Source organism: Myotis yumanensis, unplaced genomic scaffold (genome assembly GCF_028538775.1).
Source record: "Myotis yumanensis isolate MYYU_CA2020_CCGP unplaced genomic scaffold, mMyoYum1.0.hap1 SCAF_5, whole genome shotgun sequence".
In the NCBI taxonomy this organism is placed as follows: Eukaryota; Metazoa; Chordata; class Mammalia; order Chiroptera; family Vespertilionidae; genus Myotis; species Myotis yumanensis.
In genome coordinates, this window is record NW_027223756.1 from 78617099 (window position 1) to 78641032 (window position 23934).

At 54.6% G+C, this 23934-nt stretch overlaps 4 protein-coding genes across 6 annotated transcripts in view; 2 read left to right on the plus strand and 2 right to left on the minus strand.

The window, feature by feature from the left end:
• The window catches only part of TJP3 (tight junction protein 3), a 31152-nt gene extending 21864 nt beyond the window's left edge, over window positions 1-9288 (plus strand). For both annotated transcript variants that reach the window (XM_070415798.1, XM_070415797.1), the window contains exons 12-21: window positions 350-458; window positions 565-802; window positions 1942-2153; window positions 4672-4767; window positions 6066-6136; window positions 6527-6737; window positions 6813-6913; window positions 7290-7571; window positions 8594-8640; window positions 9038-9288. In XM_070415798.1, coding sequence (XP_070271899.1) covers window positions 350-458; window positions 565-802; window positions 1942-2153; window positions 4672-4767; window positions 6066-6136; window positions 6527-6737; window positions 6813-6913; window positions 7290-7571; window positions 8594-8640; window positions 9038-9140 — 1470 coding nt within the window. In that variant the 3' untranslated portion in view covers window positions 9141-9288. The remainder of the gene's footprint in view (window positions 1-349; window positions 459-564; window positions 803-1941; window positions 2154-4671; window positions 4768-6065; window positions 6137-6526; window positions 6738-6812; window positions 6914-7289; window positions 7572-8593; window positions 8641-9037) is intronic.
• Window positions 9289-9368: 80 nt separating this feature from the next.
• On the minus strand, window positions 9369-16728 carry APBA3 (amyloid beta precursor protein binding family A member 3). Of its 2 annotated transcripts, none has more exons than XM_070415799.1 (11): window positions 16628-16728; window positions 15352-15953; window positions 15224-15263; window positions 12273-12418; window positions 12057-12143; window positions 11807-11968; window positions 11250-11429; window positions 10957-11169; window positions 9895-10014; window positions 9666-9806; window positions 9369-9580 (listed from the first exon to the last, which is right to left on the minus strand). In XM_070415799.1, exons 1-11 carry the CDS (start codon window positions 16680-16682, stop codon window positions 9509-9511), a joined length of 1818 nt encoding a protein of 605 aa, XP_070271900.1. In that variant the 5' UTR covers window positions 16683-16728; the 3' UTR covers window positions 9369-9508. The 2 variants fall into 2 exon arrangements, with proteins under 2 accessions (XP_070271900.1, XP_070271901.1); XM_070415800.1 differs by having other exon boundaries at window positions 16549-16637.
• A 680-nt stretch (window positions 16729-17408) lies between these two features.
• MRPL54 (mitochondrial ribosomal protein L54) lies at window positions 17409-19518 on the plus strand. The gene is made up of 3 exons (XM_070413882.1): window positions 17409-17633; window positions 18391-18556; window positions 19171-19518. The coding sequence occupies exons 1-3, from the start codon at window positions 17516-17518 to the stop codon at window positions 19301-19303; spliced, it is 417 nt and encodes a 138-aa protein (XP_070269983.1). The 5' UTR covers window positions 17409-17515; the 3' UTR covers window positions 19304-19518.
• A 2636-nt stretch (window positions 19519-22154) lies between these two features.
• RAX2 (retina and anterior neural fold homeobox 2) lies at window positions 22155-23298 on the minus strand. The gene is made up of 2 exons (XM_070413883.1): window positions 23083-23298; window positions 22155-22493 (listed from the first exon to the last, which is right to left on the minus strand). Exons 1-2 carry the CDS (start codon window positions 23296-23298, stop codon window positions 22155-22157), a joined length of 555 nt encoding a protein of 184 aa, XP_070269984.1.
• Between the last annotated feature and the right edge of the window lie 636 nt (window positions 23299-23934).

Sequence of the window (23934 nt, forward strand, 5' to 3'; positions counted from 1 at the left end):
AGCTGTCCCCCATCGCCGGGGCCCCTGGAGGTGGGGGTGAGCTGTGCCCAGAGCTTCATCCCCTCCCCCTCCCCCAGTACAAATGCAGTGGCTTCAATCCACACAGATGCTGGAGGTCAGAAATGCAAAACGAACGCTTTAGCCCTGGTTGGTGTGGCTCAGTGGATAGAGAGTCGGCCCAAAGGGTCGACTGCAGACCAAAGGGTCCCAGGTTCGATTCCGATCAAGGGCATGTACCTCATTTGCAGGTTCCTCCCCCGCCCAGGCCCTTGTCAAGGCTCGTGCAGGAGGCAACCAATCGATGTGTTTCTCTCACATTGATGTCTTTCCCTCCCTCCTCCCCGGGCAGGTGAATGACGTGCCCTTCCGGAACCTGACTCGGGAGGAGGCTGTGCAGGTCCTGCTGGGGCTGCCACTGGGCGAGGAGGTGGAGCTGGTGACGCAGCGGAAGCAGGACAGTGAGTGGGGCCGGGACCCGCGCGTGGCCCAGCGGGAGGCCCGGTCCCCGGGGAGGGATAGGTCGGGCAGCAAGCCCGCCGGCTCAGAGGCTCTCCCTGTCCGCAGTCTTCCGGAAGATGGTGCAGTCCCGTGTGGGCGACTCCTTCTACATCCGCACACACTTTGAGCTGGAGCCCAGCCCACCCTACGGCCTGGGCTTTACGCGCGGCGACGTCTTCCACGTGCTGGACACGCTGTACCCGGGCCCGGGGCAGGGCCACACCCGCGGGGGCCAGTGGCTGGCGGTGCGCATGGGCCGTGACCTCCGGGAGCAGGAGCGCGGCATCATTCCCAACCAGAAGAGGTGGGGACCACTGCCACCCTCCGCCAGGCCGCCCCCAGCCTCCATCTCCCCACTGTCACTTCTTAGCGATGTTGGTGGTCCAACCTGAGGCGATGCGCAGACGGCTCAGGGCGTGCAGTCGCACTTGTGCAGGTCCCCCAGGGCTGCTGCAAAGCATCAGTACAAATGCAGTGGCTTCAATCCACACAGATGCTGGAGGTCGGAAATGCAAAATGAACGCTTTAGCCCTGGCCGGTGTGGCTCAGTGGATAGAGAGTCAGCCTGTGGACCAAAGGGTCCCAGGTTCGATTCCGGTCAAGGGCACGTACCTCAGTTGCAGGTTCCTCCCCCGCCCAGGCCCTGGTCAAGGCTCATGCAGGAGGCAACCAATCGATGTGTTTCTCTCTCATTGATGTCTTTCCCTCTCTCTCCCACTCTCCCTAAAAATCAATGGAAATGGAAAAATATCCTCGGGTGAGGATTAACAAAAAACACACAAAACCCCCCAAAGTGAACGCTTTAGGGCTGCAGTCCAGGTGTGGGCAGAGCTGGTCCTGGAGGCTCCAGAGGAGCGTCGTTTCCGGCCTCTTCCAGCTTCCAGAGGCGCCACACCCCTGGCTCTCGGCTCTTCCTCCATCGTCACAGCCAGCAGCGCAGCCTCTTCCATCTCTGACTCTCACCCTGCTGCCTCTTCTTTTTATTTTTATTTTTTTGTTAATCTTCACCTGAGGATATTTTTTTAAAAGAGAGTGGAAAGGAGGGGGATAGACAGAGAGAGAAACATCGACGTGAGGGAGACACATTGAGCGGTTGCCTCCTGCATGTGCCCCGACTGGGACCAGGGACTGAGCCTGCAACCGAGGTGCATGCCCTTGCCTGGAATCGAACCCACGACTCTTCAGTCTGTGGCCAAGGCTCTAACCACCGAGCACAGCCGGCTAGAGCATAATTCTCCTGCCTCTTCTTATGAGGACCCTGTGATGACGTTGGGCCCCCGGGGAATCCAGGGTCACCCCCATCTCAGGGGCCTTCACTTCATCCCCTCGGCAGAGTCCCTTTACCATGTGAGGTGATATGTACAGGCACTGCACTGGGACGGGGTCATCTCTGGGGCTGTGACTGCGCTGATCCCAGTGCTCTTTCCTCTCCCTTCTCCCCAGGGCAGAGCAGCTGGCCAGTCTGGAGGCCGCCCAGCGGGCCCTGGGGCCTGGGCCTGGGGCCTCGGCGGGCTCTGGCGGACGGGCTGAGTTCTGGCGACTACGGGGTTTTCGTCGGGGAGCCAAGAAGACCAGCCATCGGAGCCGCGAGGACCTGTCGGATCTGACCAGGCAGGGTCACTACCCACCGTATGAACGCGTGGTGCTTCGAGAAGGTGGGACCCAGGCTGAGGGGCCTGCAGACATTCTAGTGTAGCCGTCAGAGGCCACATGCTTACCTCTCTCCTTCCACCAAAAACAGCCACTTTAGGTGATTTTAGGGCACAGAGGGGACCGGAAAGGGCTTCCTTCCTTAAAAATTAATTCTTATATCCAATAGAAAAATGCCAGCCACATATAAAATCTATACAAAGAAATGGTTGAAAATAATTTTAATACACTATATCATTTTTTGTTAATCTTCACCCGAGGATATTTTTCCCATTGATTCTTTCAGAGAGAATGGAAGGGAGGGAGGGAAGGTGAGAGAGAGAGAGAAACATGGATGTGAGAGAGATACATCGATTGGTTGCCTCCCAAATGTGCCCTGACTGGGGCCAGGGATCAAACCTGCAACCCAGGTACATGCCCTTGACTGGGAACCCGGGACCCTTTTGTGCTCAGGCCGACCCTCTAAACCAGGGGTCCTCAAACTTTTTAAACAGGGGCCAGTTCACTGTCCCTCAGACCGTTGGAGGGCTGGACTATAGTTAAAAAAAAAAACTATGAACAAATTCCTATGCACACTGCACATATCTTATTTTGAAGTAAAAAAACAAAACGGGAACAAATACAATATTTGTATTTGCATGTGGCCCGCGGGCCGTAGTTTGAGGACCCCTGCTCTAAACACTGAGCAACACCAGCCAGGGCAATAATGTTTTTAAACATGCTCTAACCAAAATAAATTTCAAGAGATAATCCATACAAAATTATCAATGAGCTATTTCACAATATTTTTTTTTGTACTAAATCTTTGAGATCTGGTGTGTGTTTTTACAGCACATCTTGGTTTAGATGAGCCCCATTTCAAATGTTACACAGCCTGCTAAGAATGGTAGTTACAATTTTAAATGGTTGAAAAGACATTAAAATTTTTTTGTGATGCATGAAAAGAACTAAAAGCTGCAACTAATTTGAACATAAAGGTTCATAGCAACGTTATTCACAATAGCCAAGAGGTGAAAACACCCAAGTGTCCATGGACAGATGAGTGGATAAACACAATGTGGTTCACCTACACAATGGAATATTATTCAGCCTTAAAAATGGAAGAAAATCCTCCTGGGTTTGGACGCACGCGCGCGCGCACACACACACACACGCACGCACGCGGGAAGGACGTTCTGACACCTGCTGCAACAGAGATGAACCTTGAGGACATTATGCTCAGTGAAAGGAGCCGGGCCCAGGACAAATACTATGATTCCACGCACAGGAGGTACCCCAACACTGTGAGCGGACTAATACAACGTATAGATTAATAAAGTAAATTTCATGTTATGTATATTTTACCACAATTTAAAAAAAATACACCAGCACAAACACAGCACAAAGAGCCTTTCCCTACCCGAGAAAGGGGAGGGGAACAGCCTTATCTAGACTCAGGAAGGGGAGAGATTAAGCGGTGGCCCTGTCTCAGGGAAGAAGGGATTAGAACCAGGTGCAGAGACTTTAGAAAAAAATACTGCGGGAGGCTGGGAAGAGCTAGCTATTCGCCCAGGAGGAGAAAGGGCTCAGCTGCTCTCCAGCAGCTGCACCAACATCCAGACAAAAAGACTTAAAAATCAAAGGCCATGCACTTCATTTCTACCCCCAGCCAATGAAAGGTTAGAAATCTGAATGTATTGAGCTTTTAAGAGCGTGAGATGGGCCTGGAAGGAGAGGAGAAAAAGAGAAGGCGCAGGGAGAGGGCGGACCACTCACTTTCCTCCCGCCAAGATTCCTTCTGCACCTGTTTCCTTCGGTGAACATGTCTGCCAGTTAGTCCGGGGTTCAGCTAAATTCTCCCTGCAAAGGGCTGGACAGTAACTATTTTAGAGTTTGTGGGCCAGATAGTTTCTTTCAAAACTACTCTACTTTTCGGGAAGGCAGCCAGAGACAGTACGTAGATAGATCAACATGACTGTGCCAATAAAACTTCAAAAACACGCAGTGGGCTGAATGTGGCCCTCAAATTGTACTTTCGCTGACCACTGAGTTAGCTAGATTCAACTGCTATAGCAGAGACCCCAGGTGACAGCTGCATTAAAGACAGTTTCTATTTCTAGTAACAGCCCCAGTGTAAGCTGTTGAGTGTGGTCTGGCTGCTTCAGTCTCAGGGATCCAGGCTCCTTTGTCTTGTTTTTGTTGTTTTTGTTTGTTTTTTGCCTGTGTGGTCGAAGAGGGTACACACCCATACCCACATTCTAGCCAGCAGGAAGGGGGAAGAGGATGGGGAGGGCTCACCCCTTTCCTTGAAGGATACAACCCCAAATTGCACACATTAGTTACTCTTGCACCCCATTGGCCAGAACTTAGTCACATGGCCATCCCTAGCTGCAAGGGAGGCTGGTAGATGTAGTCTTAGCTGACCAACCCTAGGCCTAACTAGATATGATACTACAGGGGAGGTAGAAAGTGGTCGTGCAAGAACCTAGCAGTCTTTGCCACAAAAGGGATCCTGACTCTTGTCATTGTTTCTCGGCCCCTCAGCCAATTTCAAGCGCCCAGTGGTGATCCTGGGACCCGTGGCAGACATTGCGATGCAGAAGTTGACTGCTGAGATGCCTGACCAGTTTGAAATCGCAGGTGAGAAACCAGGTTCCTTGGCAAACCTGTTGGTGAATCATTTCATAACCTTTCCCCAGCCCCTGGGGCTGAGGCAGCTTGAGAGGGGCTGCTAACGATGCTGTTTGGATGCGAAGAGTGAAAGAGGAGCCACCCGCAGACATCCTCAATCAGTCCCGGCACTTTGGCTGGACAGAGCTTCAGAGTTCTTCTTAACACAGTTCCCCAGACAGCCAATGCCAATGGAGCCAATGTGCCCGCTGCTCCTTCCTTTGTTCAGGAGATTTATTTACTGAGCTACGGACACAGCATCGAACAAGGAGACCAAAAATTAACAACTTACAGAAATAAGCTAGAATTGGGGTCAACAAATTACATCTTCCAGGCCAAATCTGGCCCACTAGCTATTTTTATACAGCCTGCTAAGAATGGTATTTACATATTTTAAATGGTTGAAAAGAAGTTAACTTTTCTGTGACACATGGAAAGAACTGAAAGCTGAAACTTGAACATGAAGGCTCACAGCAGCGTTATTCACCATAGCCAAGAGGCGGAAATACCCAAGCGTCCATGGACGGATGAGTGGATAAAGACAATGCGGTTCATCCAGACAATGGGATAGTATTCAGCCTTAGAAGGAAGGAAATTCTGACCCACACTACAACGTAGATGAACCTTGAGGACATTATGTTTGGTGACATAAGCCAGACACAGGACAGATACTGTGTGATTCCACTCGCAGGGCCCTGGAGGAGTCAGATCCATAGAGACAGGAAGTGGATGGTGGGAGCCACGGGCTGGGGGAATAGTGTTTTATGGGGACAGAGTTTCCGTTTGGGAAGATGAGAAAGTTCTGAAGACGGATGGAGCCGATGGCTGCACAGTAGTGCTTAATGCCACCGAGCTCTACACTTAAAGGGAGCTTCTTTTGAGTCACCGCAGCCCAAACAAAGGCCTAGAGTCGGGACCAAGCCTGGGAGAGCAATTGTCTGGAGCACAGACTCTGCATCAGGCTCCCGTCCCTGGCAACCACTGGCTCCGTGACTCTGAGCTGGTGACCTTATCTCCCGAGGCTGTTTCCCCACCTGCTAGAAGGGCCAGTAACAGCCACCCTCCTCAGGAGGAGGAGAGGGCCGAGGTCAGGAGAGGACACAGATCAGCAGTGTTGGGCACGAGGTGCTGCTGCTGCTGTTAGGACTCTTCTCGAGGGCATTGGGGAGCCATGGTGTATTCTTGAGCAGGGAAGGGACAGAGAGACATGAATTTGTGGGGCTAGGGAACTACCCTATTGAAGCTGCCGTTGCCTCTCCACTCCACAGAGAGCGTGTTGAGGACTGACAGGCCGTCTAAGATCATCAAACTGGAGACCGTGCGGGTGATCGCGGAGAAGGTAAGCAGGGTCCCATTTCATGGATGGGGAACCTGAGGCCCAGGATCCAATCTGTTCTCTCCCCAATCCCTGCAAGTGTGGTCTCCCATGGAGCCCCCTCCAGAGGTTTTGTGATTTGAGGGCTTGAGGGGGACAGAGCCTGCCCAGAGTCACACACAGCCTTGGGAAGGTAGACTCCAACTGGGGCTCCGGGCCTCAGACGCTGTGGCCTGGGTTACCACCAACCCCACCTCCAACATGCTGGCCTGTGGATGTGCGAGGGTGGGGTCCCCTCTGACCTGACCCTTAATCTCCCTGTGAGTCCTCACCTGTCTCTTCGGCCTGTTTCTGGGTGTGTTTCTCTCTCCGCTCTGATCCTCTCCCACTGCCCCTACCACGGGCCCTGCGCAGGACAAGCACGCGCTCCTAGACGTGACACCCTCGGCCGTGGAGCGCCTCAACTACGTGCAGTACTACCCCATCGTGGTCTTCTGTGCCCCCGAGAGCCGCTCCGCCCTCAAGGCTCTGCGCCAGTGGCTGGCGCCGGCCTCCCGCCGCAGCACCCGCCGCCTCTACGCTCAAGCCCAGAAGCTGTGGAAGCACAGCGACCACCTCTTCACAGGTAGGAAGGGAGTGGGAGTGGGGGAGGCCGGGGTCTGGCCTGAGTCTCGGCCGCACTGACGCCCCCTCCCCGCAGCCACCATTCACCTGCAAGGCACAAGCGACGGCTGGTACCAGGAGCTCAAGGCCATTATCCGGGAGCAGCAGATGCGGCCCATCTGGACAGCCGAGGACCAGGTACCCGGTCAGGGTGTGGAGCCTCTGTTTGGGTGTAGGGGTCGGTGAGGGCTCAGGGGCATAGCCAAGGCCAAAATTTGACCTGAGATCAGGGTCTGGGTCTGGTCCCTGAGGTCAGATGGGATTGGGAGACTCCAGGTGGGGGCTGGGGGTGGATTCATGGGCTGGGGCTCAACTTAAATTTGGGGGCTCAGGCAAAGGGTCAATGGTCAGAACTCAGCCAGGGGTCAAGGGTTAAGCCTCAACTTGAGGGGCAAGGGTCTCACCTGGTTTGAGACTGGAGTTGGAAGATGGTGTCTTGGGTCTGGGTTTGGTCTGAGATCCAGGAGGGCCTGGGCTGGGGGTTTGGGCTCAGCCAGACCACACCCACCCACAGCTGGACGGCTCCCTGGAGGACAACCTGGACCTCCCTCACCGCAGCCTGAATGACAGCTCCGCGGATCTGAGCTGTGACAGCCGGGTCAACAGTGACTACGAGACAGATGGCGAGGGCTACACGGACGGCGAGGGCTACACGGACGGTGAGGGTGGGCCCCACACAGACGTGGACGAGGGGCCCCCAGCACCAGCCCTGGTCCGGTCCTCGGAGCCTGTGCTCGTGGAAAAACCCGAGAGCCTGCGGGATCATGGGAGATCCTCAGGCCACCAAGGGGCCCAGGTGAGCAGGATGTGGGGGTGGCCCCGGCAAGGGTCTGGGGATGGTGCAGACCCAGGGGGACCCTATTTTCTGCCATGATGTAAACAAACAGAAGCTTCTCTGATTAGATCAATAGCTGGGACCCAGACCTATGCTTATGAACTGCTGGATCACTTATAGCAAATATTTTAATCTCGGTGCATGAAGTTTCCTTATCTGGGATACAGGGTAGATGCTAAAAGTCTTGACATCACAAGGTGGTTGTTTAAACTCAGCACACTTAGCCCAAGCCCTGCTCACAGCTGGGTATTGAACAATAACATGTATTTATTTAGTTCTTATTCTAGTGGGGCTGCCTCAGCACCTGTAGTGCCTGTGAATTTGACACAGATACCCCTTCCTCCAGACCCTCCCTAGGGAAATGGAAAGATGTACAAATCCTCCCTGGGGCTGTGCAGTGCCCAACCTGCTCAACTGACCATGCAGCCTACTCAGGGGCAGGCACCATCCTAAGCACTTCACATGTGCGAACTCATTTAGAAACTCCTGACAGTAGTCCTCCCAAGCATTTTACAGATGGGAAACCCAATTCCCCCTTTGCTAACAGGCTAGTGAGAGCCAAGGCCTTCCCCTGTCCCAGCCTATTTTTTTCATTTAAAACTGGGGATGAGCCTGGCCAGTGTGTCTTGGTGGTTGAGCATCAACCTATGAACCAGGTCACGGCTCGATTCCTGGTCAGGGCACATGCCTGGGTTGCCAGCTTGATACCCATTAGGGAGCATACAGGAGGCAGACGATTGACGATTCTCTCTCATCATTGATGTCTCTATCTCTCTCCCTCTCCCTTCCTTTCTGAAATCAATAAAGAAAATATAAAAAATAACAAATAATAAAATTGGGGATGAGTTGTAGACTTGTGGTGGGGGCAAGAAGAAAGCTTGCAGGTAGCATTGCCTGGGCAAAGGTGGGGAAGTGGGATGGGGATGGTTACCCCAATGTATCCTACTTTTGGGGGGGGTTAACCTGTTTTCTCCCTCTCCAAGGTGGACAGCTGCCACCCACAGGGTCAGAGGCGACAGGAAAGCATTCGGTAAGAGCCTCTGTACTCCAGACTGGGGCCCCTCAACCCTCTCTCTGGGGCTCAGGGTTTGGATGGTGGCGAAGGAGACCTCGAACCAGGCTATGCCTTGGTGGCGCTCCTATTCTGGTAGCAAGAGAGAGCCAGAGCCACTCTAAGCTCCACGCAGTCAGAGCCATGGGAGTCGGAGTCCTCTCTCTGGGAAGACCGGGAAGGCTTCCTGAAGGAGGGACAGGGGAGCTGGGGCTTTGACGGCTGTGAAGGAGCTCATTAGTAACCCAACCCAAAATGCCCAGCCTTGCTCATCTCTGTCCACACCCAGTGTGCCCAGTACAGTCAGCCTCAGTTAACGGTGGGTAAGCCCACACCCTCCTCATTCGCAGCCTCTATTCTGTTTCTTGACCCCCAGGACATATGCGCGCGAAGCTGTGAGGAAAAAGTTTACACAAGCCCGACACGTGGAGTCCTCTGATGAAGATGGCTACGACTGGGGCCCAGCCACTGACATATGACCCCTCCCAGGTGGCAGCGGGCCACCCTCCCTTTTCCTCCCAGGAGCTCGGACTCAGTTTCCCATACAGAACCTCAAACCCTGCTCCTCCCACCTGGTCTTTAATAAATATTTTCACAGCACTGGCTTCTAGTGGCTTCCAGGAAGGACATGGGAGTCAGAGTAAAGTCCTGTCTTGCCGCTCTTAACCCCACACACCCTGATCCAAGACCTGATCCATTTCATAAGCTTTTAATTTTTTTTTTTTTTTACATCAGAAAATAATATAGAGCCAAGAATCCTCTGCGGCCCCAGCGAGCCAAGGAGGCACCGCTGACTGGAGTCCCAGGGCCAGCGGGGCTAAGGCACGGTGGTGGGGGTGGTGGCTGGTCACAAGTATACAGGCTGCTCCTGGCCTGTGAGCAGGCGGTAGGTGGTGGCTGGCATGGTCTTGATGTGGACCTGGGGGATGGGAGAGGAGGCGGGGGGTTGGGGTGGGCCTGGGTTGGTGGGAAGGCACCCCCAGTCCCACCCACTGCCCACGCACCTCCGTGTGGGCCTCGGTGAGCAGTTCAATGACACGGGCGTGTGGTGTGGCCACCACACTGTGTCCGTTGATCTCGATGATCCGGTGTCCCACGCGAACGCCCCCACGCTCAGCGATGCCACCCCGGAGGAGACTGCAGATCTGACAGGACAGGAAGGGGCCACGATGCTCAGGGGGCCAGGCTTGGGGCTGCCCACCCCCAACACAGTGCTCCGGGCTGGGGCCTCACGATGCCGTCCTCCACGCAGAATCCCAGCTGCTCGCGGGCGTGGGGCCGGTGAATGATGGCCGTGGTGACTGGCGGACAGTGGACGATGCTGAGGGTCACCAACGTCTGCGACTTGACCTCCTGTGCAGGACAGGGGCTGTTGGCCTAGCTGGGCTTCCGGGGGGCTGCTGGACCTCTTGGCAAGTTGCAGCCTCCTCTGGGCCTCAGTTTATCCACCCGGAAAATGGAGATTTGGAGTCAAGGCTCTAGATCAGTGATGGCGAACCTATGACACGCGTGTCAGAGGTGACACGCGAACTCATTTTTTTGGTTGATTTTTCTTTGTTAAATGACATTTAAATATATAAAATAAATATCAAAAATATAAGTCTTTGTTTTACTATGGTTGCAAATATCAAAAAATTTCTCTATGTGACACGGCACCAGAGTTAAGTTAGGGTTTTTTCAAAATGCTGACACGCCGAGCTCAAAAGGTTCGCCATCACTGCTCTAGATTCTAGAAGACCCCTCAAGAAGCAGTTAAGAACACAGACGGGAGTCGGATGGCCTCGGGGTCGGAGCCGTGTGACCTCTCACCTCTCTGACGCCCTGGGCCTCAGTGTCCTCATGGTCAAAAGCAAGTTCTAAAGTGTCTATCAGGCAGGGTTACAAGCGCTTAGTGCCATGCTGCGTGGACTGTCAGACCCCCTCTTCTGACCTGGCGGGTCCCTCCTCATTCCTGAACCTCGCTTTCCCTACTTGGGCAACAAGGTTCAAGACTCAAGAACACACTTGCCACCTCATGGCCGACAGGAAACGCTGCCGGCGTTGCCACTAGCCGCCTGCACCCCGATCCTGCTCCTGCACCAGGGAGGTCGCCCGGGATGGGTGACTTCCCCTCTCCCAGCCTGTTTCCCTAAGCTCACAGGAGCTGGTCGGATTCTACCACGTCCCTTCTGGGCTGGGTCCCAGGGACCTGTCCAGAGTAGGTACCTCTGTACCCTTCCCAGATCCATGGGGAGGCAGGCCTGCCGCCTGGGGCCCTTAAGCCAGCCCCTCTGGCCCCTGCCCCCCAGGACTCACGCGTATGGCAGCTTGGACACTGGCCAGTGGCAGCCCCACTAGACTGGTCCCGTTGATGGCAGTCAGGCGGTCCCCGATGCTGAGGGACCCCGAGCGCTCGGCAGGACCCCCATGCAGCAGGTTGGCAATGACGGCCGTGGGCAGCAAGGATCCCCAGCCTGACTCCACCAGGGCCACGCCCAAGCCCTCACCCTGGCGCTTCTCGATGACCACCTAGGAGAGGACATGGGCGGGATGGACATGAGGGCCGCTCGGTGGGGGCCAGGAAGGGGGTGGCCCACCCGCTCGCTCACCTCCTTGCAGTTCTCGCTGTTGGAGAAGTGGTCGAGGTCGCCATTGTGGAGGTAGCCGGAGCCCGTGGCCCCCTGGCTTGGCTGGGTGCCCACCTGGCTGGGGTCAATGCCGCTTTCCCGCAGAAACTGGCTGTAGGCCACCGCGAAGGCCTGGCCGATGGCCTGAGCAATGAGCTGGGCCTGTGGAGGAGGGGCAGCAGCTCCCAGGGGGTGTCCCACCCTCCTTCTGGTCCCCCAAATCCCCTGACATCTTCAGAGTCCAACCTCCCCCACCGCCCCCAACACCTGGGACAAGATTCCCAGGAGACAGCCTACATTGATTTTGGGAAAATAGCCACTGTCTTAGGAAATCGGGAGACAGGCCTGGGGCAGGGAAGGTTTTGGGATTCGGCACCAGCCTCACAGTCTTACGGGGAAAACGGGAATCTGTGGGACCTATTGGAGGGATGGAGAGACCTGCCAGCATGGAGGACAAGCGAGGGCAGTGGGGTAACAGCGTGGCCAGAGGGCTTTACAGGAGGGCGGAGGCACCCGGACACCGGAGCCCAGCTGCTCACATCATCCGAGTGGAAAACGTGGCAGATCATCTTGTAGAGCCGGTGGCCATGGGCCTGGGATGCCGGGCGCCGGGCCAGCCGCCGGCGGGCCATGATCACCAGCACACTGCCGATGTCGGCGATGTAGGAGATGGTCTGCAGGGCGTGGTCCATCATGGCCTCCTGGAGGTGGGGGAGATCAGGCCTGGGCAGGCTGCGGAGGCCTTCGTGGAGCCCCCCAGGCACCAGAGACGGGGCCTGAGCCCTGTACCTGGGAGTCGGCCATCAGAACCTTGATCCGCTTGGTGGAGATGAAGAGGTCCACCTCCGTCATGGGCTGGGTCTCCCCATCAGGGGCCTGTGGGGGTGGGGAGGGAGGTAGAGGAACCCAGAGACCCAGCCTCTGCCCCATCAGGCTCCCGGGCCTTGGAGGACCTAGTCTGTAGCCTGCCTGCCCACCCACCCTCCTGCCCGCCCCTGGCTTCACCTTGACGCGGTCCATGGCCTCCTGGGCCTGCGCCATTCGAGTGCTGGGGGGCGGGTTCCTCTCGGACACCAGCTGGGTGGAGCCCAGGTATTTGGCCCCAAATATGACACCATCACAGAGGTCTTCGTGGTCACAGGGACCTGATACTGAGGGCAACAGCGGAGGCAGGTCAGCCCGAGAGCCCCGGCCAGGCTTGTCCACCCTCATGGGTTTGGTCCAGGGTTCTGGCTGTCTGAATAGTCTGGAAGCACAGAGAGATCTACGCTCTCATGACTTGGTACTGCTGACTCATACACGTCTGCCCACTTTCCCAGAACTATCCCACCAGCGGGAGACACACCCAGCAGCTTGGCCTTGGGGAATCTAGAACCGTGTGGTCCGGCACCCTAGAGCCAGCTCTGTCCACGTGTAAGATTCCCAGGCAGAGGAAGGGGCTTTTGTGAGTCCAGCAACACAGCTAGATCCAAAACCAGCACTGGTCGCCTGGCTGTTGTGGCTCAGTGGTTAGCGTCAACCTATGACCCAGGAGGTCAAGGTTCCATTTCTGGTTCGGGCATATACCTGGGTTGTGGGCTTGATACCAGGCAGGGGGCATGCAGGAGGCAGCTGATCGATGATTCTCATCATTGATGTGTCTATCTCTCTCTCCCTCTCCCTTCCTCTTTCTCAAATCAATAAAAAAAAAAAAACAACAACAAAAAACCCCAGCACTAGTGCTAACAGAAACCTCCACACTATGTTTCTAGAATTCCATGACTAGAACCAGATGGTCCCACTCCCATTTCTAAAATCGGCAACACTATAGAACTGTAGTCAATTCACTCAATGGTTCTGGAATGCCCCCCTGAATCAATCTGGCGGCATAGCTCTATCCATTAGTCTAGAATTCTCCCCTACTGAATTTTCCGTACTGAACGGTGGAAAACTCTACTCCGCAGTCATAGAACTGCCCACTCGGGGAGAGACAACTCTTCAGAAATCTAAAACTCACGCTGTCCACAACCCCAGATGGCTCTGAGTTATGTCTCTAGAACTCCCTGACAGGTTTCAAACCACAGCATTCTGTCGGGGGTTCTAGAAACCTACATCACTCCAGAATCATACTTTTCCATCCATGATTCCAGAATTTCTTAATCATCACAGCATCAGGTAGCTCTTCCTATGGTTCTAGAATCCCCTCAATGATTCATGACCACAGATGCACTCACGGATTCTGAGAATTACTTGAACATCCAGAAACAAACAACTCTGGGCATGATTCTAGAATTCCCCCAAACCAGCCCAGAAACACAGAAAGCTTTGCCCCCGTGGCTCTAGAATCCCCTGAGCAACATTAAACCAGACAACCACTCTGCCAGCAGTTCTAGAATGTTCTAACCAATAGCTATTGCTTTTTTTGTTTTAGAACCACAGGTATAGGCCCCAGTGAAGTAAACCCCATTCCTGTGTGTAAGCTTAAACTACAGATATCTCTGCCTGTTGTGCTTCATGATCTAAGCATTCTGGAACAACAGACAACTCTGCTCTGGGTTCCAGAACTGTATCGTCCAATATCATAGCCACCAGGCACATGTGGGCATGATGCACTTGAAATGTGGCGGGTCTGGATTGAGATGTGTTGTTAAATACAAAATGCACACTGAATTTTAGCTCTAATATGAACAAAAATAATTGTAAAATGTTAATTATATGTTAAAATGTTATTTTAAATACATTGGGTTAATTAAAATGAGTTATTAATCTTACCTGTTTATTTTTTAAATTAGAAAATATATGTATTTTTAATTTATAGATTTGAGAGAAAGGGAAAGAAACAATGATTTTGCTGTTCCACTTATTTATGCATTCATTGGTTGATTCTTATGTGTGCCCTGACTGGGGTCCGAACCCACAATCTTGGCATAGCATCAGGACGATGCTCTAACCAACTGAGCTACCCAGCCAGAGCCATAACTAGAAAACTTCAAGTCATATATAGCTCACACTGTGTTTATTTTGTATGGCACCCCTCTAGAACTTTCTGATGACTCCTCTAGAATTGGACAGCTCTGCTTAGTTCTAGAATATCTCCTACTGGTCTAGAGCCACAGAGACTTTCTATTCGTTCTATGGTTCTAGAACTTCCAGTCTGAATAGAACCATACAGCTCTGTTCATCATTCCAGAACACACAGGAGCCCAGGTTCCCTTGACCTAGACCACAGGCACAATGCCCAGTTCTGGAACTCCCTAGGTGAGTTATAATGCCACCAACAACTCTAGAACCTTCTTGGAACTATAGGTCTAAACCATCTCCTCTTCTTACAACCATAGCATTTGCTTTTGACATAGCGCCTCAGATAGTTTTTGGGAAAATTCTAGAATATTCCAGGTCAAAACTGGTTTTTCCCATGCCTTTGGAACAGAGATTAGCAAACTTTCCTGCAAAGGAACAAACAATAAATTATTTTTATTTTGTGGGACAGGTGGTCTCTGTTGCAACACAAAAGCCACCACAGACAATATATAAACGAGTAGATATGATGGTGCCCCAATAAAACTTTATTTGTGGACACAGAAACTTGAATTGCATTATTATTTTCATGTGTCAAGAAATGTTGCGCTTCTTTTGGGTTTTCCAAGCATTTACAAATACAAAAGCCATCGTAGCACACAAGACATACCAGAACAGGTTGTGGGCCAGAGTTGGTCCATAGACGGTAATTTGCCAACCACTGCTCTAGAACAGTGTCACAAATACCCCAGCCTGCCATACTGTCTTCTACTCGTTCTAGAACATTCCCAAAGCTGTATCTCTTCTCTCAGACCTTCAAAAAATCAACCTAAAACCATTCTCAGAGTCTCTCTAGAAGCAACTCCTTACTGGCAAACTCTGAGTCAGATTTCAGGAGCCTGATTCAGGCTGTTCTGAAACCCCTAGGTTCCTGGGGGCAGGGTGGGTGGGACACTCACCCTCCTGGAAGGCAGGGTATGAAGCCGCGGTCTTGGGGCTCTAGAAGAAGATAAAAGAGGAGCAGGACTGAGTCCCCTGGCTTGGCTCCTGGCAGCAGAGAAGGTCTGGGGGTTGGGGCAAGCACTACCTGGGCACTGGCAGGCCGCTCTTCAGGAGCAATCAGAGGGACCGTCTCCAGCCAGGGTTCCGGGGAGCTGCTTGAGCTCCTGCGGCCATGCTGCTCAGCACAGGCTCCCTCTGCCCATTCTGGGGAACCAGTATCCCCATCTGGGTCCTCAGGGGGCTGTAATAGGTGAGGAGCAGGGTCTGGAGGCTCCTTGGGACAAGGCTGGGAAGGAGGGCACTCCTCGAGGTGCAAAAGGCTCAGCAGGTCGTCCCTGCCAGCCTCAGCAGACAACAGCCCATGGGCATCAGCCATGTCCTGGGAGGCCAGGCCATGACCGGTGGCAATGTGCAGGGGGCAGGGGAGTCCATCTGGGGACAGGCCCACCAGATCACCCGGCAGAGCCTCCAACTGCTGCGCCAGATCCTGAATGTTTGGCCCGTCAAGTTCCATCTGACTCAGGCTGCACGGGCCTCCCGGCACTGGGTCCCACTGGCAGTCAGGACTGTGGTCCTGAGAGGGCGCATGTGTGTCCCTGGGCTCCTCCAAGTCCATGGCCAGAGGCCCTGGAGGGGGTGGGGGAGTTGTCAGGAATTCAAGGCCTGGATCCAGGCTCAGGCCAGCATCTGAAAGAGATTCAAAGATGAGATTTCCTGGGTACCAACTTGGTGCTAGGTGTTAGCTGGGGGCTGCTTATATATAACACATAATTTAATCCCACCATATCCTGCAATGTAGGATCTGCTATGATCCCCATTTTACAGATGAGGAAACTGAGGCACAGAATGAGCAGTTGTAAGGTAGTGTGACATCCCGGGTGTCAACCCTGACTTCTCCCCATCATGGAACCTGTTCACCGCAGCCCTTACTCTTCTAAGTCTTTCTCCCCCGGGACGTGGTACCCAGGCTAGAGACACACCCCGGCTATACAGACCCAACAGGTGCAGGTCCCCGAGATCCTGGACTCAAGACCCCAACCCAAGACTTAGACCCAGGACTTCAGACTTAAAACTAGAGACCCAAGACACCAGAAAGCCGACCCTAATCTCAAAACCTCCAATGCCACGCTCAAGATGGACCCGCAGACTAAGACCCGGACCTCAGATCCGGTCTGAGTATAAAGCTAAGAACCCAATCCTTGCAGACCCAAGATTCAGGGCTTCAGACCCGTAGCCGCAGGCGCCGGCCCCAGGCCCCGCTCTGCGCCTCCAAGACACTCACTTCGCAAACCGAGGCGGCCTCACCCGCAGTGGCCCCACATCCCAGGCCGCCAGGGTCTTCCCAGCAGCCCGTCGCTCACCTTTCCTGGTCAGGGCGCCGGCAGATCTGCCCAGCTCTCCCGGCCTACTGGGCATGCGCTCTCTTGCGGAGCCTGCTGGGAAATGTAGTTCTCTCAGCCAACCTCGCCGCGCGGGGGCGCCAGGTATCAAAACTGCAAGTTCGAATCCCAAGCCTCCGTTTACGTAGCGTGGGAATCGGGATTGGCCTCTGGGCCTGTTTCCTTAACTGCAAAATGGGGTTAATAATCGCTATCGGTTTCCTACTACTGTGGTCGTTATTCCAAGGAATGGCCTATGGGAAGATATGAGACTGGAAAATACTAACGGAGAATGAGAGACGGTCTCTTTAGACTCCAGGTCCTAGAGACAACGGAAGTAGCGTGGGGACCCAATTGTATACAGACTTCCCATTTGGCTCACAGTAGGGAGGCTGAATGACGCATCTTGGTTTAATGTTTCCTCCCTGAACCTTGGTTTTCCCAATTATATTTATCTTCTTTTTATTTTTAGTTTCCTCAGTTATAAATTGGTAATAATAATAGGAGAGGTAATATCTCGTAATTGTGAGGATTAAACAAAATCAAGCCGGTTAAGGATTTAACAATTGGGCTGGAATATGAACCTGTTACTATCTCATAGACCTTTAGGCTTTGAGTATTTGCGCATTGAATAGAATCAGGAATGTATAAGGTGTGATCTTTAAAGTAAATAATTAATCGAAGAAGGGCAAGAAGTCAATGAAACATCCCTTTAAAATCGCCTCATACAGTAACTAATATATCAAAGAACGTAGGTCTTAGGCTGAAATACTACATTTCCCAGGAATCTCTAGGAGCCTCTATCTCTCAAGCACCCTGTGGCTGCTGACGTCTCAAAAAACGTGTACGTGCAGGCAGCCGGCGTACGTCATGGCGGCCAGACGCTTATTCGGGGCTACGCGGACCTGGGCTGGCTGGCGGCCTCGGGAGCTCCCGGACCCCTCCGCTCCTGGAAGACTCCTCGTCCGGGATTATGCCAAGAAACCAGGTGAGCTGGGTTAAGAGAGACCAAAATGGGAACAGTGAGGACATTGGGTAATTTGCATTGCGCAGGCGCTGGTTGGGGAGGTGGTTCTTAGAATCAAGGCACCCGCGGGAAGTGGCCTGCCGCTAGGTTTTACGCGCAGGCGCAGTTTGAGGGACGTAGGGCTCACTTGGACTCTGAGCAGGCACCAGCCTGTAGCTGAGCAGCCAGGGACGGCGGTGTGACTTACGTGGAGCAGACGCGCTTCACTGCGCAGGCGTGGGTTTGTTTTCTTGGGGAGGGGGCGGGGGGGGGGGGTAAGGTCAGGAACTTGCTTCCCAATCGTGTTTCTTCCCCTAGATGACTGTGTGACCTTTTGCACGTCATCACCAGAAATTCGAGGGGTCCAAGTATTGACCACTTAAGCAAAACCAAAACAAAGTTATTTGAATTTTAGCTGGATACCACCATGCCTGATCTTTGTTGAAAGAAGGAATTGCCAAATATATGTTAGGTCTTAAAGAGACATAGCAGCACTTTGTTTGTGAGATAAACAGAAAGAATCAAAACAGGATTGAAAAGGAGTGACTTGGTCACTCTGAGCATCAGTGTTATTTACTGCAGTATCCATGTCCAACTTAAAATCATTTGAGTGCTGAAGACAGGGGCCAGCCAGGGCCTGGGGCCACCCTGAGAGACTGGGGGCAGGGAAGGAAGGCTGGCCTCCAGAGGGTGGAGCTGGGCTGAACCGGGCTGAACTCTTACCTCCTCCCCACTCCAGTCCTTAAGGGGGGCAAAGGCGGCAAAAGCGGTGTGGTCAGTGATGTCCTGAAGGACCCAGAGGTGTGCACAGACCCTGTCCGGCTCACCACACATGCCATGGGTGTTAACATCTACAAGGAGGGCCAGGATGTGGTCCTGAAGCCGGATGCCGAGTACCCCGAGTGGTGAGTGGGCCAGGCTGGAGAGTGGGGAAAACCAGTGACCAGGTGAGGAGGAGCCTGCCTGATCAGATCTGAGGTTTTTGGGAGGACTTCCCTCAGGAGGCAATGCATGAGTGAAGACCTGAGTGGGTGTAAGGGAACAGCCAGTGCAAAGGCCCTGGGGCAGTATTGTACCTGGTTTTTAGGGACAAGGTGGAGAGCAGGGGTAGATAGGGCAGGGAGGTCATGGAACCCAGTCCTGGCAGGTCCTGGGGGCTGCAGGGATTTCAGTTTTGCTCTTAGCCTTGAGAGCATTAGCAGGGCATGGAAACCATTGACAGTTGCTGATCCTTAAAGCTGGGGACAGTGCAGAAAGGTTGAGTGGGAGGGGTGGCATTACAGGTGCACAGCATGGACAGGAGAAGACTTTGCATGTGCCCACCTCAGACATCAGCACTATTGGCATGGAGGTGCCCCCTTGTTCCACAGCCAGAAACCTGGCTCAGGAAAGGTGAGGGACCACCCTGAGATCACAGCCCAGGGACCCAGATCTGGCATTGCCTCTGCCCAAGGTGCCTGGGGCCCAGGAGTTGTGGATGGCTGTTGGGCAGCCCTGATTCCTGCCCGTACCCCATCAGGCTGTTCCAGATGAATGTGGGCCCCCCCAAGAAGCTGGAGGAGCTGGACCCTGAGTCCTGGGAGTACTGGCGGCTGCTGCGGAAACACAATATCTGGCGCCACAACCGGCTGAGCAAGAACCGAAAGTTTTAGTGGAGGAGGGACTGAAGCACCCTGACTCACCAAGGACCTCGCCAGGCCCCAGAGGAGGACCCCAGAGGGGCACAACACCTCCCCATCCTGCCCCATGAAAGACTTTTCCTGGAGAAAACAGACTTTTTCTTACCTGTGTTCTTTGTGGCCTCCACAGTGAAGATGGGTCATGGTCGTGGGGACCAATAAAGACCTCTTGGGGGGTTGTCATTGCAGGTCCTGGATGCTACTCAGTGTCATCTGATGTTGGGCCATTGGGAAGTGGAGCGTGTGGCAGGGAGGTGGGCACCTCCTCAGACACAGTGGTTCCTAGTCATTGGCTGGGCTTCTGTGGGTCCATCTTCGCCTCCAGGCTTCACTGGGCTTCTTAGCCTGATTCCTGGAATTCTAGCACTGCCCAGGAGGCCTCAACCCCTCAAGTGGGAGGTTTTTCTACCAAAACTTCTCTTGGTTGCAAGGAATTCAAACCTGACTCAAGCGGTGTGAAGCAGAACAGAATTTTCCAGCTTCGGGAACTGAATTGCCCAGGGGTAGGGCTCGCTTCAGGCATGGTTGGATCCAGATGCTTCCGTACTCAGCTGTGTGGCTCTCTTCTCCCTCTGTGTCCATTTGACCCCCGGTAGGTAGTTCTCTAGGGCAGGGGTGGCTCCAAGGCTCCTGACTGACACCCTCCTACCCAGTTCAGCGAGCCTCGCCAGATGGAAGGGCCTTTCCTTTCCTTCCTGCCAAGGTCACAGGGGTCATCTTCATTGGCCACTCACGTGAGCCCAGGGACACAGGCCTACCAACCATCCTGGAGTGTACCTGGGGTACGTGAACATGATCCACAGCCCCAGTGAGAACCTCAGCTCTGGGTGGCCCTAACTCCTGCCCTGCCTGGCTGTGAGGGCTGGGTCTCAAAGATAGGATCCAGGGGATGAGGCCAGTGCCCACCGGATTGGAGGAGGCTGGGGGCGGGAATCCACTAAGCAGTACCTGTAAGGTCCCACCCTCCCTGCTGTGGCCTCAAGGATGGGGTTGGAGGGTTGGCACCACGCTCAGCCTCTGGGTCCACATGCTGGGTGGGGAGGGTGGGGTCCGCACAGCTAATTCTGCCTGGTCCCAGGAAAAGGAGCCTTTATCAGCTTGGGAGGACTTTGCCAAGGGGATTATTGAAAACCTGTCCTCCCAGGTGGCCCGCCCTGGGCATGTGGCCCATCCCAACCCTCCCATGACTCACTCTTAGGGTGAAAATCAAAGCTGTAACTACCACAGGCCCTGCCTGCCCTGCCCCCATCGCCTCCCTGCCCTCACCTCCCGCTCACTCTCACTCTGCTCCATGTGGCACAGAGGCTCCTCGATGCTCTTCCAATACCTCTCTGGGTTCTGCCCCAGTGCCTTTGCACTTGCTGTGCCTGTTGCCTGGGTCGCTCTCCCCCAGGTGTCCCCATGGCTCCCTCCTTCACCTCCTCCAGGTCTGTGCTCTGAGTTCACCTCCATGAGCCCTCTCACCACCATATTAAACAGCAGCACCTGCCACTCCGTTTGCCCTTCCCGGTGTTGTTCTCCCTAGCATTTACCACCAGCTGGCGTTTCATGTTTTATTTATTTTTTAATTGTGCATCTTGTCTCCCACTGGAGTGGCTCATTAGGACAGGAATTTTTATCTGTTTTGTTTAGTGTTGTGTCCCTATCGCTTACTGGATTTTGTTGTTGTTGCTGTTGTCGTTAATCCTCACCCTAGGATATTTTTTGAAGGTATTTTTCCAGTGGTTTTTAGAGAGAGTGGAAGGATGGGGGAAAGACAGAGAGAGAAACATCGAAATGAGAGAGACACATCGCTTGGTTGCCTCCCAAACAGGCCCTGACCGGGGCCAGGGATCAAGCCTGCAACCAAGGTACATGCCCTTGACCGGAATCAAACCCGGGACCCTTCAGTCCTCAGGCCAATGCTCTATCCACGGAGCCACACCGAGGACCCTATTGCTTACTGGATGAATGGATGGATGAATTAGTGAAGTGAGTTGACAGAACAAATGCTGGCCCACCAGTGCCCCATCCCACCCTCGCTGGGCTGGGAGGTGTAACAGGGTCGCTGGTCAATGGGGACATAAGCCACACTCTGAATCATGGAGGGAACAGGATAAGGATGGACAATATTTGCCTAGCTTCAGCCTAGTCCCCTCTTAGGCCCGGCCTGGGTCCAACTGCTTCCAAAGCCAGCAGGGACCCAGTGATGCCTGGGGCAGTGGAGTCAGGCAATGTGTGAGTCCCTCTTGGCTTTGTGGCCTCAGGGAACTGGCTTCCCATCTCAGTTACCCCCTGTAAAATGGGGCTGACCCTCACCTGATGGGCTCCGGCCAGGAGCACACCGTGAAAGGAAGCAGCTGGACATGAGCTGCTCTGCTGTTAGTTATTTCTCCGAGAGGGAGGCCCTGAGAGCTGGATGGCTCTGCTGGTGAAAGATTAGCAGGGATTTAGACTCATTGACTCGAAGAATTAAGGTCCTAGTGGCGCCCGATTCCAGCCTTACAGTCCCAGAGCCTCCGAATCCACCCACCCGCACACCTCCCTTAGACAGACGGGGCGCTGAGGCCCGAGGACGGGCAGAGACGCCCTCGAGGCCACCCAGAACCCGTCTCGCTTCCCCGGCCTGAAAGTCCTCTGGCCACCTCCTATCCAGTCTCCGGGAAAGGCAGGGTGCGGTGGGGTGGGGACCTGGCATGGTGGCCACAGACGGAGGGTGGGGATGGGCAGTCTCCTTCCTCATTGATAGACCGGCCTGCTGGTGGGCTGCTCCGTGACCTTGGCCGAGATCTGTCACCCCAGGCCCTCGGGACTGGCCGAAGAGGGAGACTGGTCGGCACCAGGCTCAAGCCGATGGCCAGGCCCTGTCCAGAGCCTGTGCGTGCTCCTTGGCCAGAAACCGAATGGATGCCTCCTCCAGAGGAAAGCCTTCCATGAAGGCCGGACCAAAGGCGTGAGGCCCGAAGGATGCCTGCAGCCTTGGGGCTGGGCCCAGGAGGTGAGTGAGGCCTGGCCTGGTAGGGGGCCCGGGGCCCAGCCAGGGCTCCAGAGGCAATGGAATGGTCGGAGGGTGGGCAAAGGGCAGTGCTGGGGCCTCAGGGAGCCTCGAGGCTGCCACAGCCCCAGAGCCGGACTCCAGACGCTCCTGGCGCCGCCACTTGGCCCGACGGTTCTGGAACCACACCTGGAAGCAGCAAGAGGGTGCTTCCAGCCCAGAGCAGTGGGGAGGGCCCGTTGGTTCTTCCCTTCTCCGAGGCGTCCCTCCCGGGCCTCCGAGCCTTGCAAGTTCTGCCTGCTGTCGGACCTGACTCCCTACCTGCTGCAGTGCCGTGTTTTTTATTCTGCTTCAGGGCTGTCTGGAGAGAAGAGGCCCTGCCTCACAGCCCCATCACATCACCTAAGTCTTTTCTGACTCTCATTCCTCCTCCCCGTTCTCTAACCAGGCCCCTCCGGTCTTTCCCGGCCTTCGATCAGGAAGTGCAAGCTTGGCTCACAAGCTCTTCCTCAGCTTCGTTTTCCGGCTCCCCTTCCACCCATCTCCCCCGCTCAACGGGAAAACTTCTAACTTAACCTTGCACATCCTTGCGCATGCTGTTTGGATGCCTAGAGAGATGCCCTTTCTCCTTTCTAGTTGGCAAACTCCTACTCAGATGTCATAGCCCCAGGCCCAAATCCCCTCCTGCGGGCGGCATTCCCAGCTCTCTTTACCCGTGCACTGGGAGGGTCCCTATCGGCTCTGGCTCCCTCCCTGGGTCATTGAGGGGTGCCCTCACCTGCACCCGCACCTCCGGCAGGTGCACCTTGGCTGCCAGCTCCTCGCGGCTGTAAATGTCCGGGTAGTGGGAGGCCTCGAACGCCCGCTCCAGCTGGTGCAGCTGGTACGTGGTGAAGGTGGTTCGGTTCCTCCGGTGCTGCTTCTTGGGGGCCTCCTCACAGGGGGCCAGCCCCCCACCCTCAGCCACAGGCCCCTCACCAGGGCTCAGGAACATGGCTCCTCCTCGCCTCCCCCTGGTGGTACAGCAGGACAGATGGTGGTGAGGCCGCAGGAGGGACTGCCAGCTGGGTGGGCAGGGGACCCCCAGTACCTGCTGGGTGTGGAGTATGATGTGAAGGGGCTGTTCCCTCACAATGTCCTGAATCCGTTCTGCCTCCCTCAGTCTCTCTATCACTTTCAGATGATCTCATTTTCTCCCTCTGTCTGCACTTCCTCTGACTTTTGTCTGTCCCCCACCTCCATTTCCTCTTTCCCTTGGAACTCTCCCTGACTTCCTCTCGCTCTATGTCTTCATCTTTCTGTTTGCTCCCTCTGTGTCTAGACCCCCAGGGAAGCAGGCTGGACACTGCTCCTAGTGCTTCCTCACCCCCAAGTCCTCTGCCTAGTGGGCTCCCTGCACCCCCAGCTCCCCCCATGCCTGCCTTGCTCACCTGCTCAGCGTGCACCACCCCTAGCAGCCCCTCTTCAGCCCAGGTATCCACAGGCCCAGTGGCCGGCCCAGCCAGCGCTGGGGGTGGGGGGAGGATTAGCACAAGGTGATTAATTGAGGTGGCCCCTTCCATCTGGCTGCCCTGAGCCGCTGAGGGAGGAGGGCCAGGCAGGCAGAGGACTGAGGAGGGGCTGGTGTTGA

Bases quoted from the DNA above. Each gene is read 5' to 3' on its own strand.
- APBA3 (XM_070415799.1), bottom strand. From the start codon at position 16,682: ATGCCCAGTAGGCCGGGAGAGCTGGGCAGATCTGCCGGCGCCCTGACC. The intron at 15,264-15,351 runs GTAGTGCTTGCC...ATCTTCTTCTAG, and splicing joins AGCGGCCTGCCAGTGCCCAG to AGCCCCAAGACCGCGGCTTC. The intron at 12,419-15,223 runs GTGAGTGTCCCA...TGTTGCCCTCAG, and splicing joins ATACCCTGCCTTCCAGGAGG to TATCAGGTCCCTGTGACCAC.
- MRPL54 (XM_070413882.1), top strand. From the start codon at position 17,516: ATGGCGGCCAGACGCTTATTCGGGGCTACGCGGACCTGGGCTGGCTGG. The intron at 17,634-18,390 runs GTGAGCTGGGTT...TCCCCACTCCAG, and splicing joins GGATTATGCCAAGAAACCAG to TCCTTAAGGGGGGCAAAGGC. The intron at 18,557-19,170 runs GTGAGTGGGCCA...GTACCCCATCAG, and splicing joins GATGCCGAGTACCCCGAGTG to GCTGTTCCAGATGAATGTGG.
- RAX2 (XM_070413883.1), bottom strand. From the start codon at position 23,298: ATGTTCCTGAGCCCTGGTGAGGGGCCTGTGGCTGAGGGTGGGGGGCTG. The intron at 22,494-23,082 runs GTGAGGGCACCC...TGCTGCTTCCAG, and splicing joins TGCCGGAGGTGCGGGTGCAG to GTGTGGTTCCAGAACCGTCG.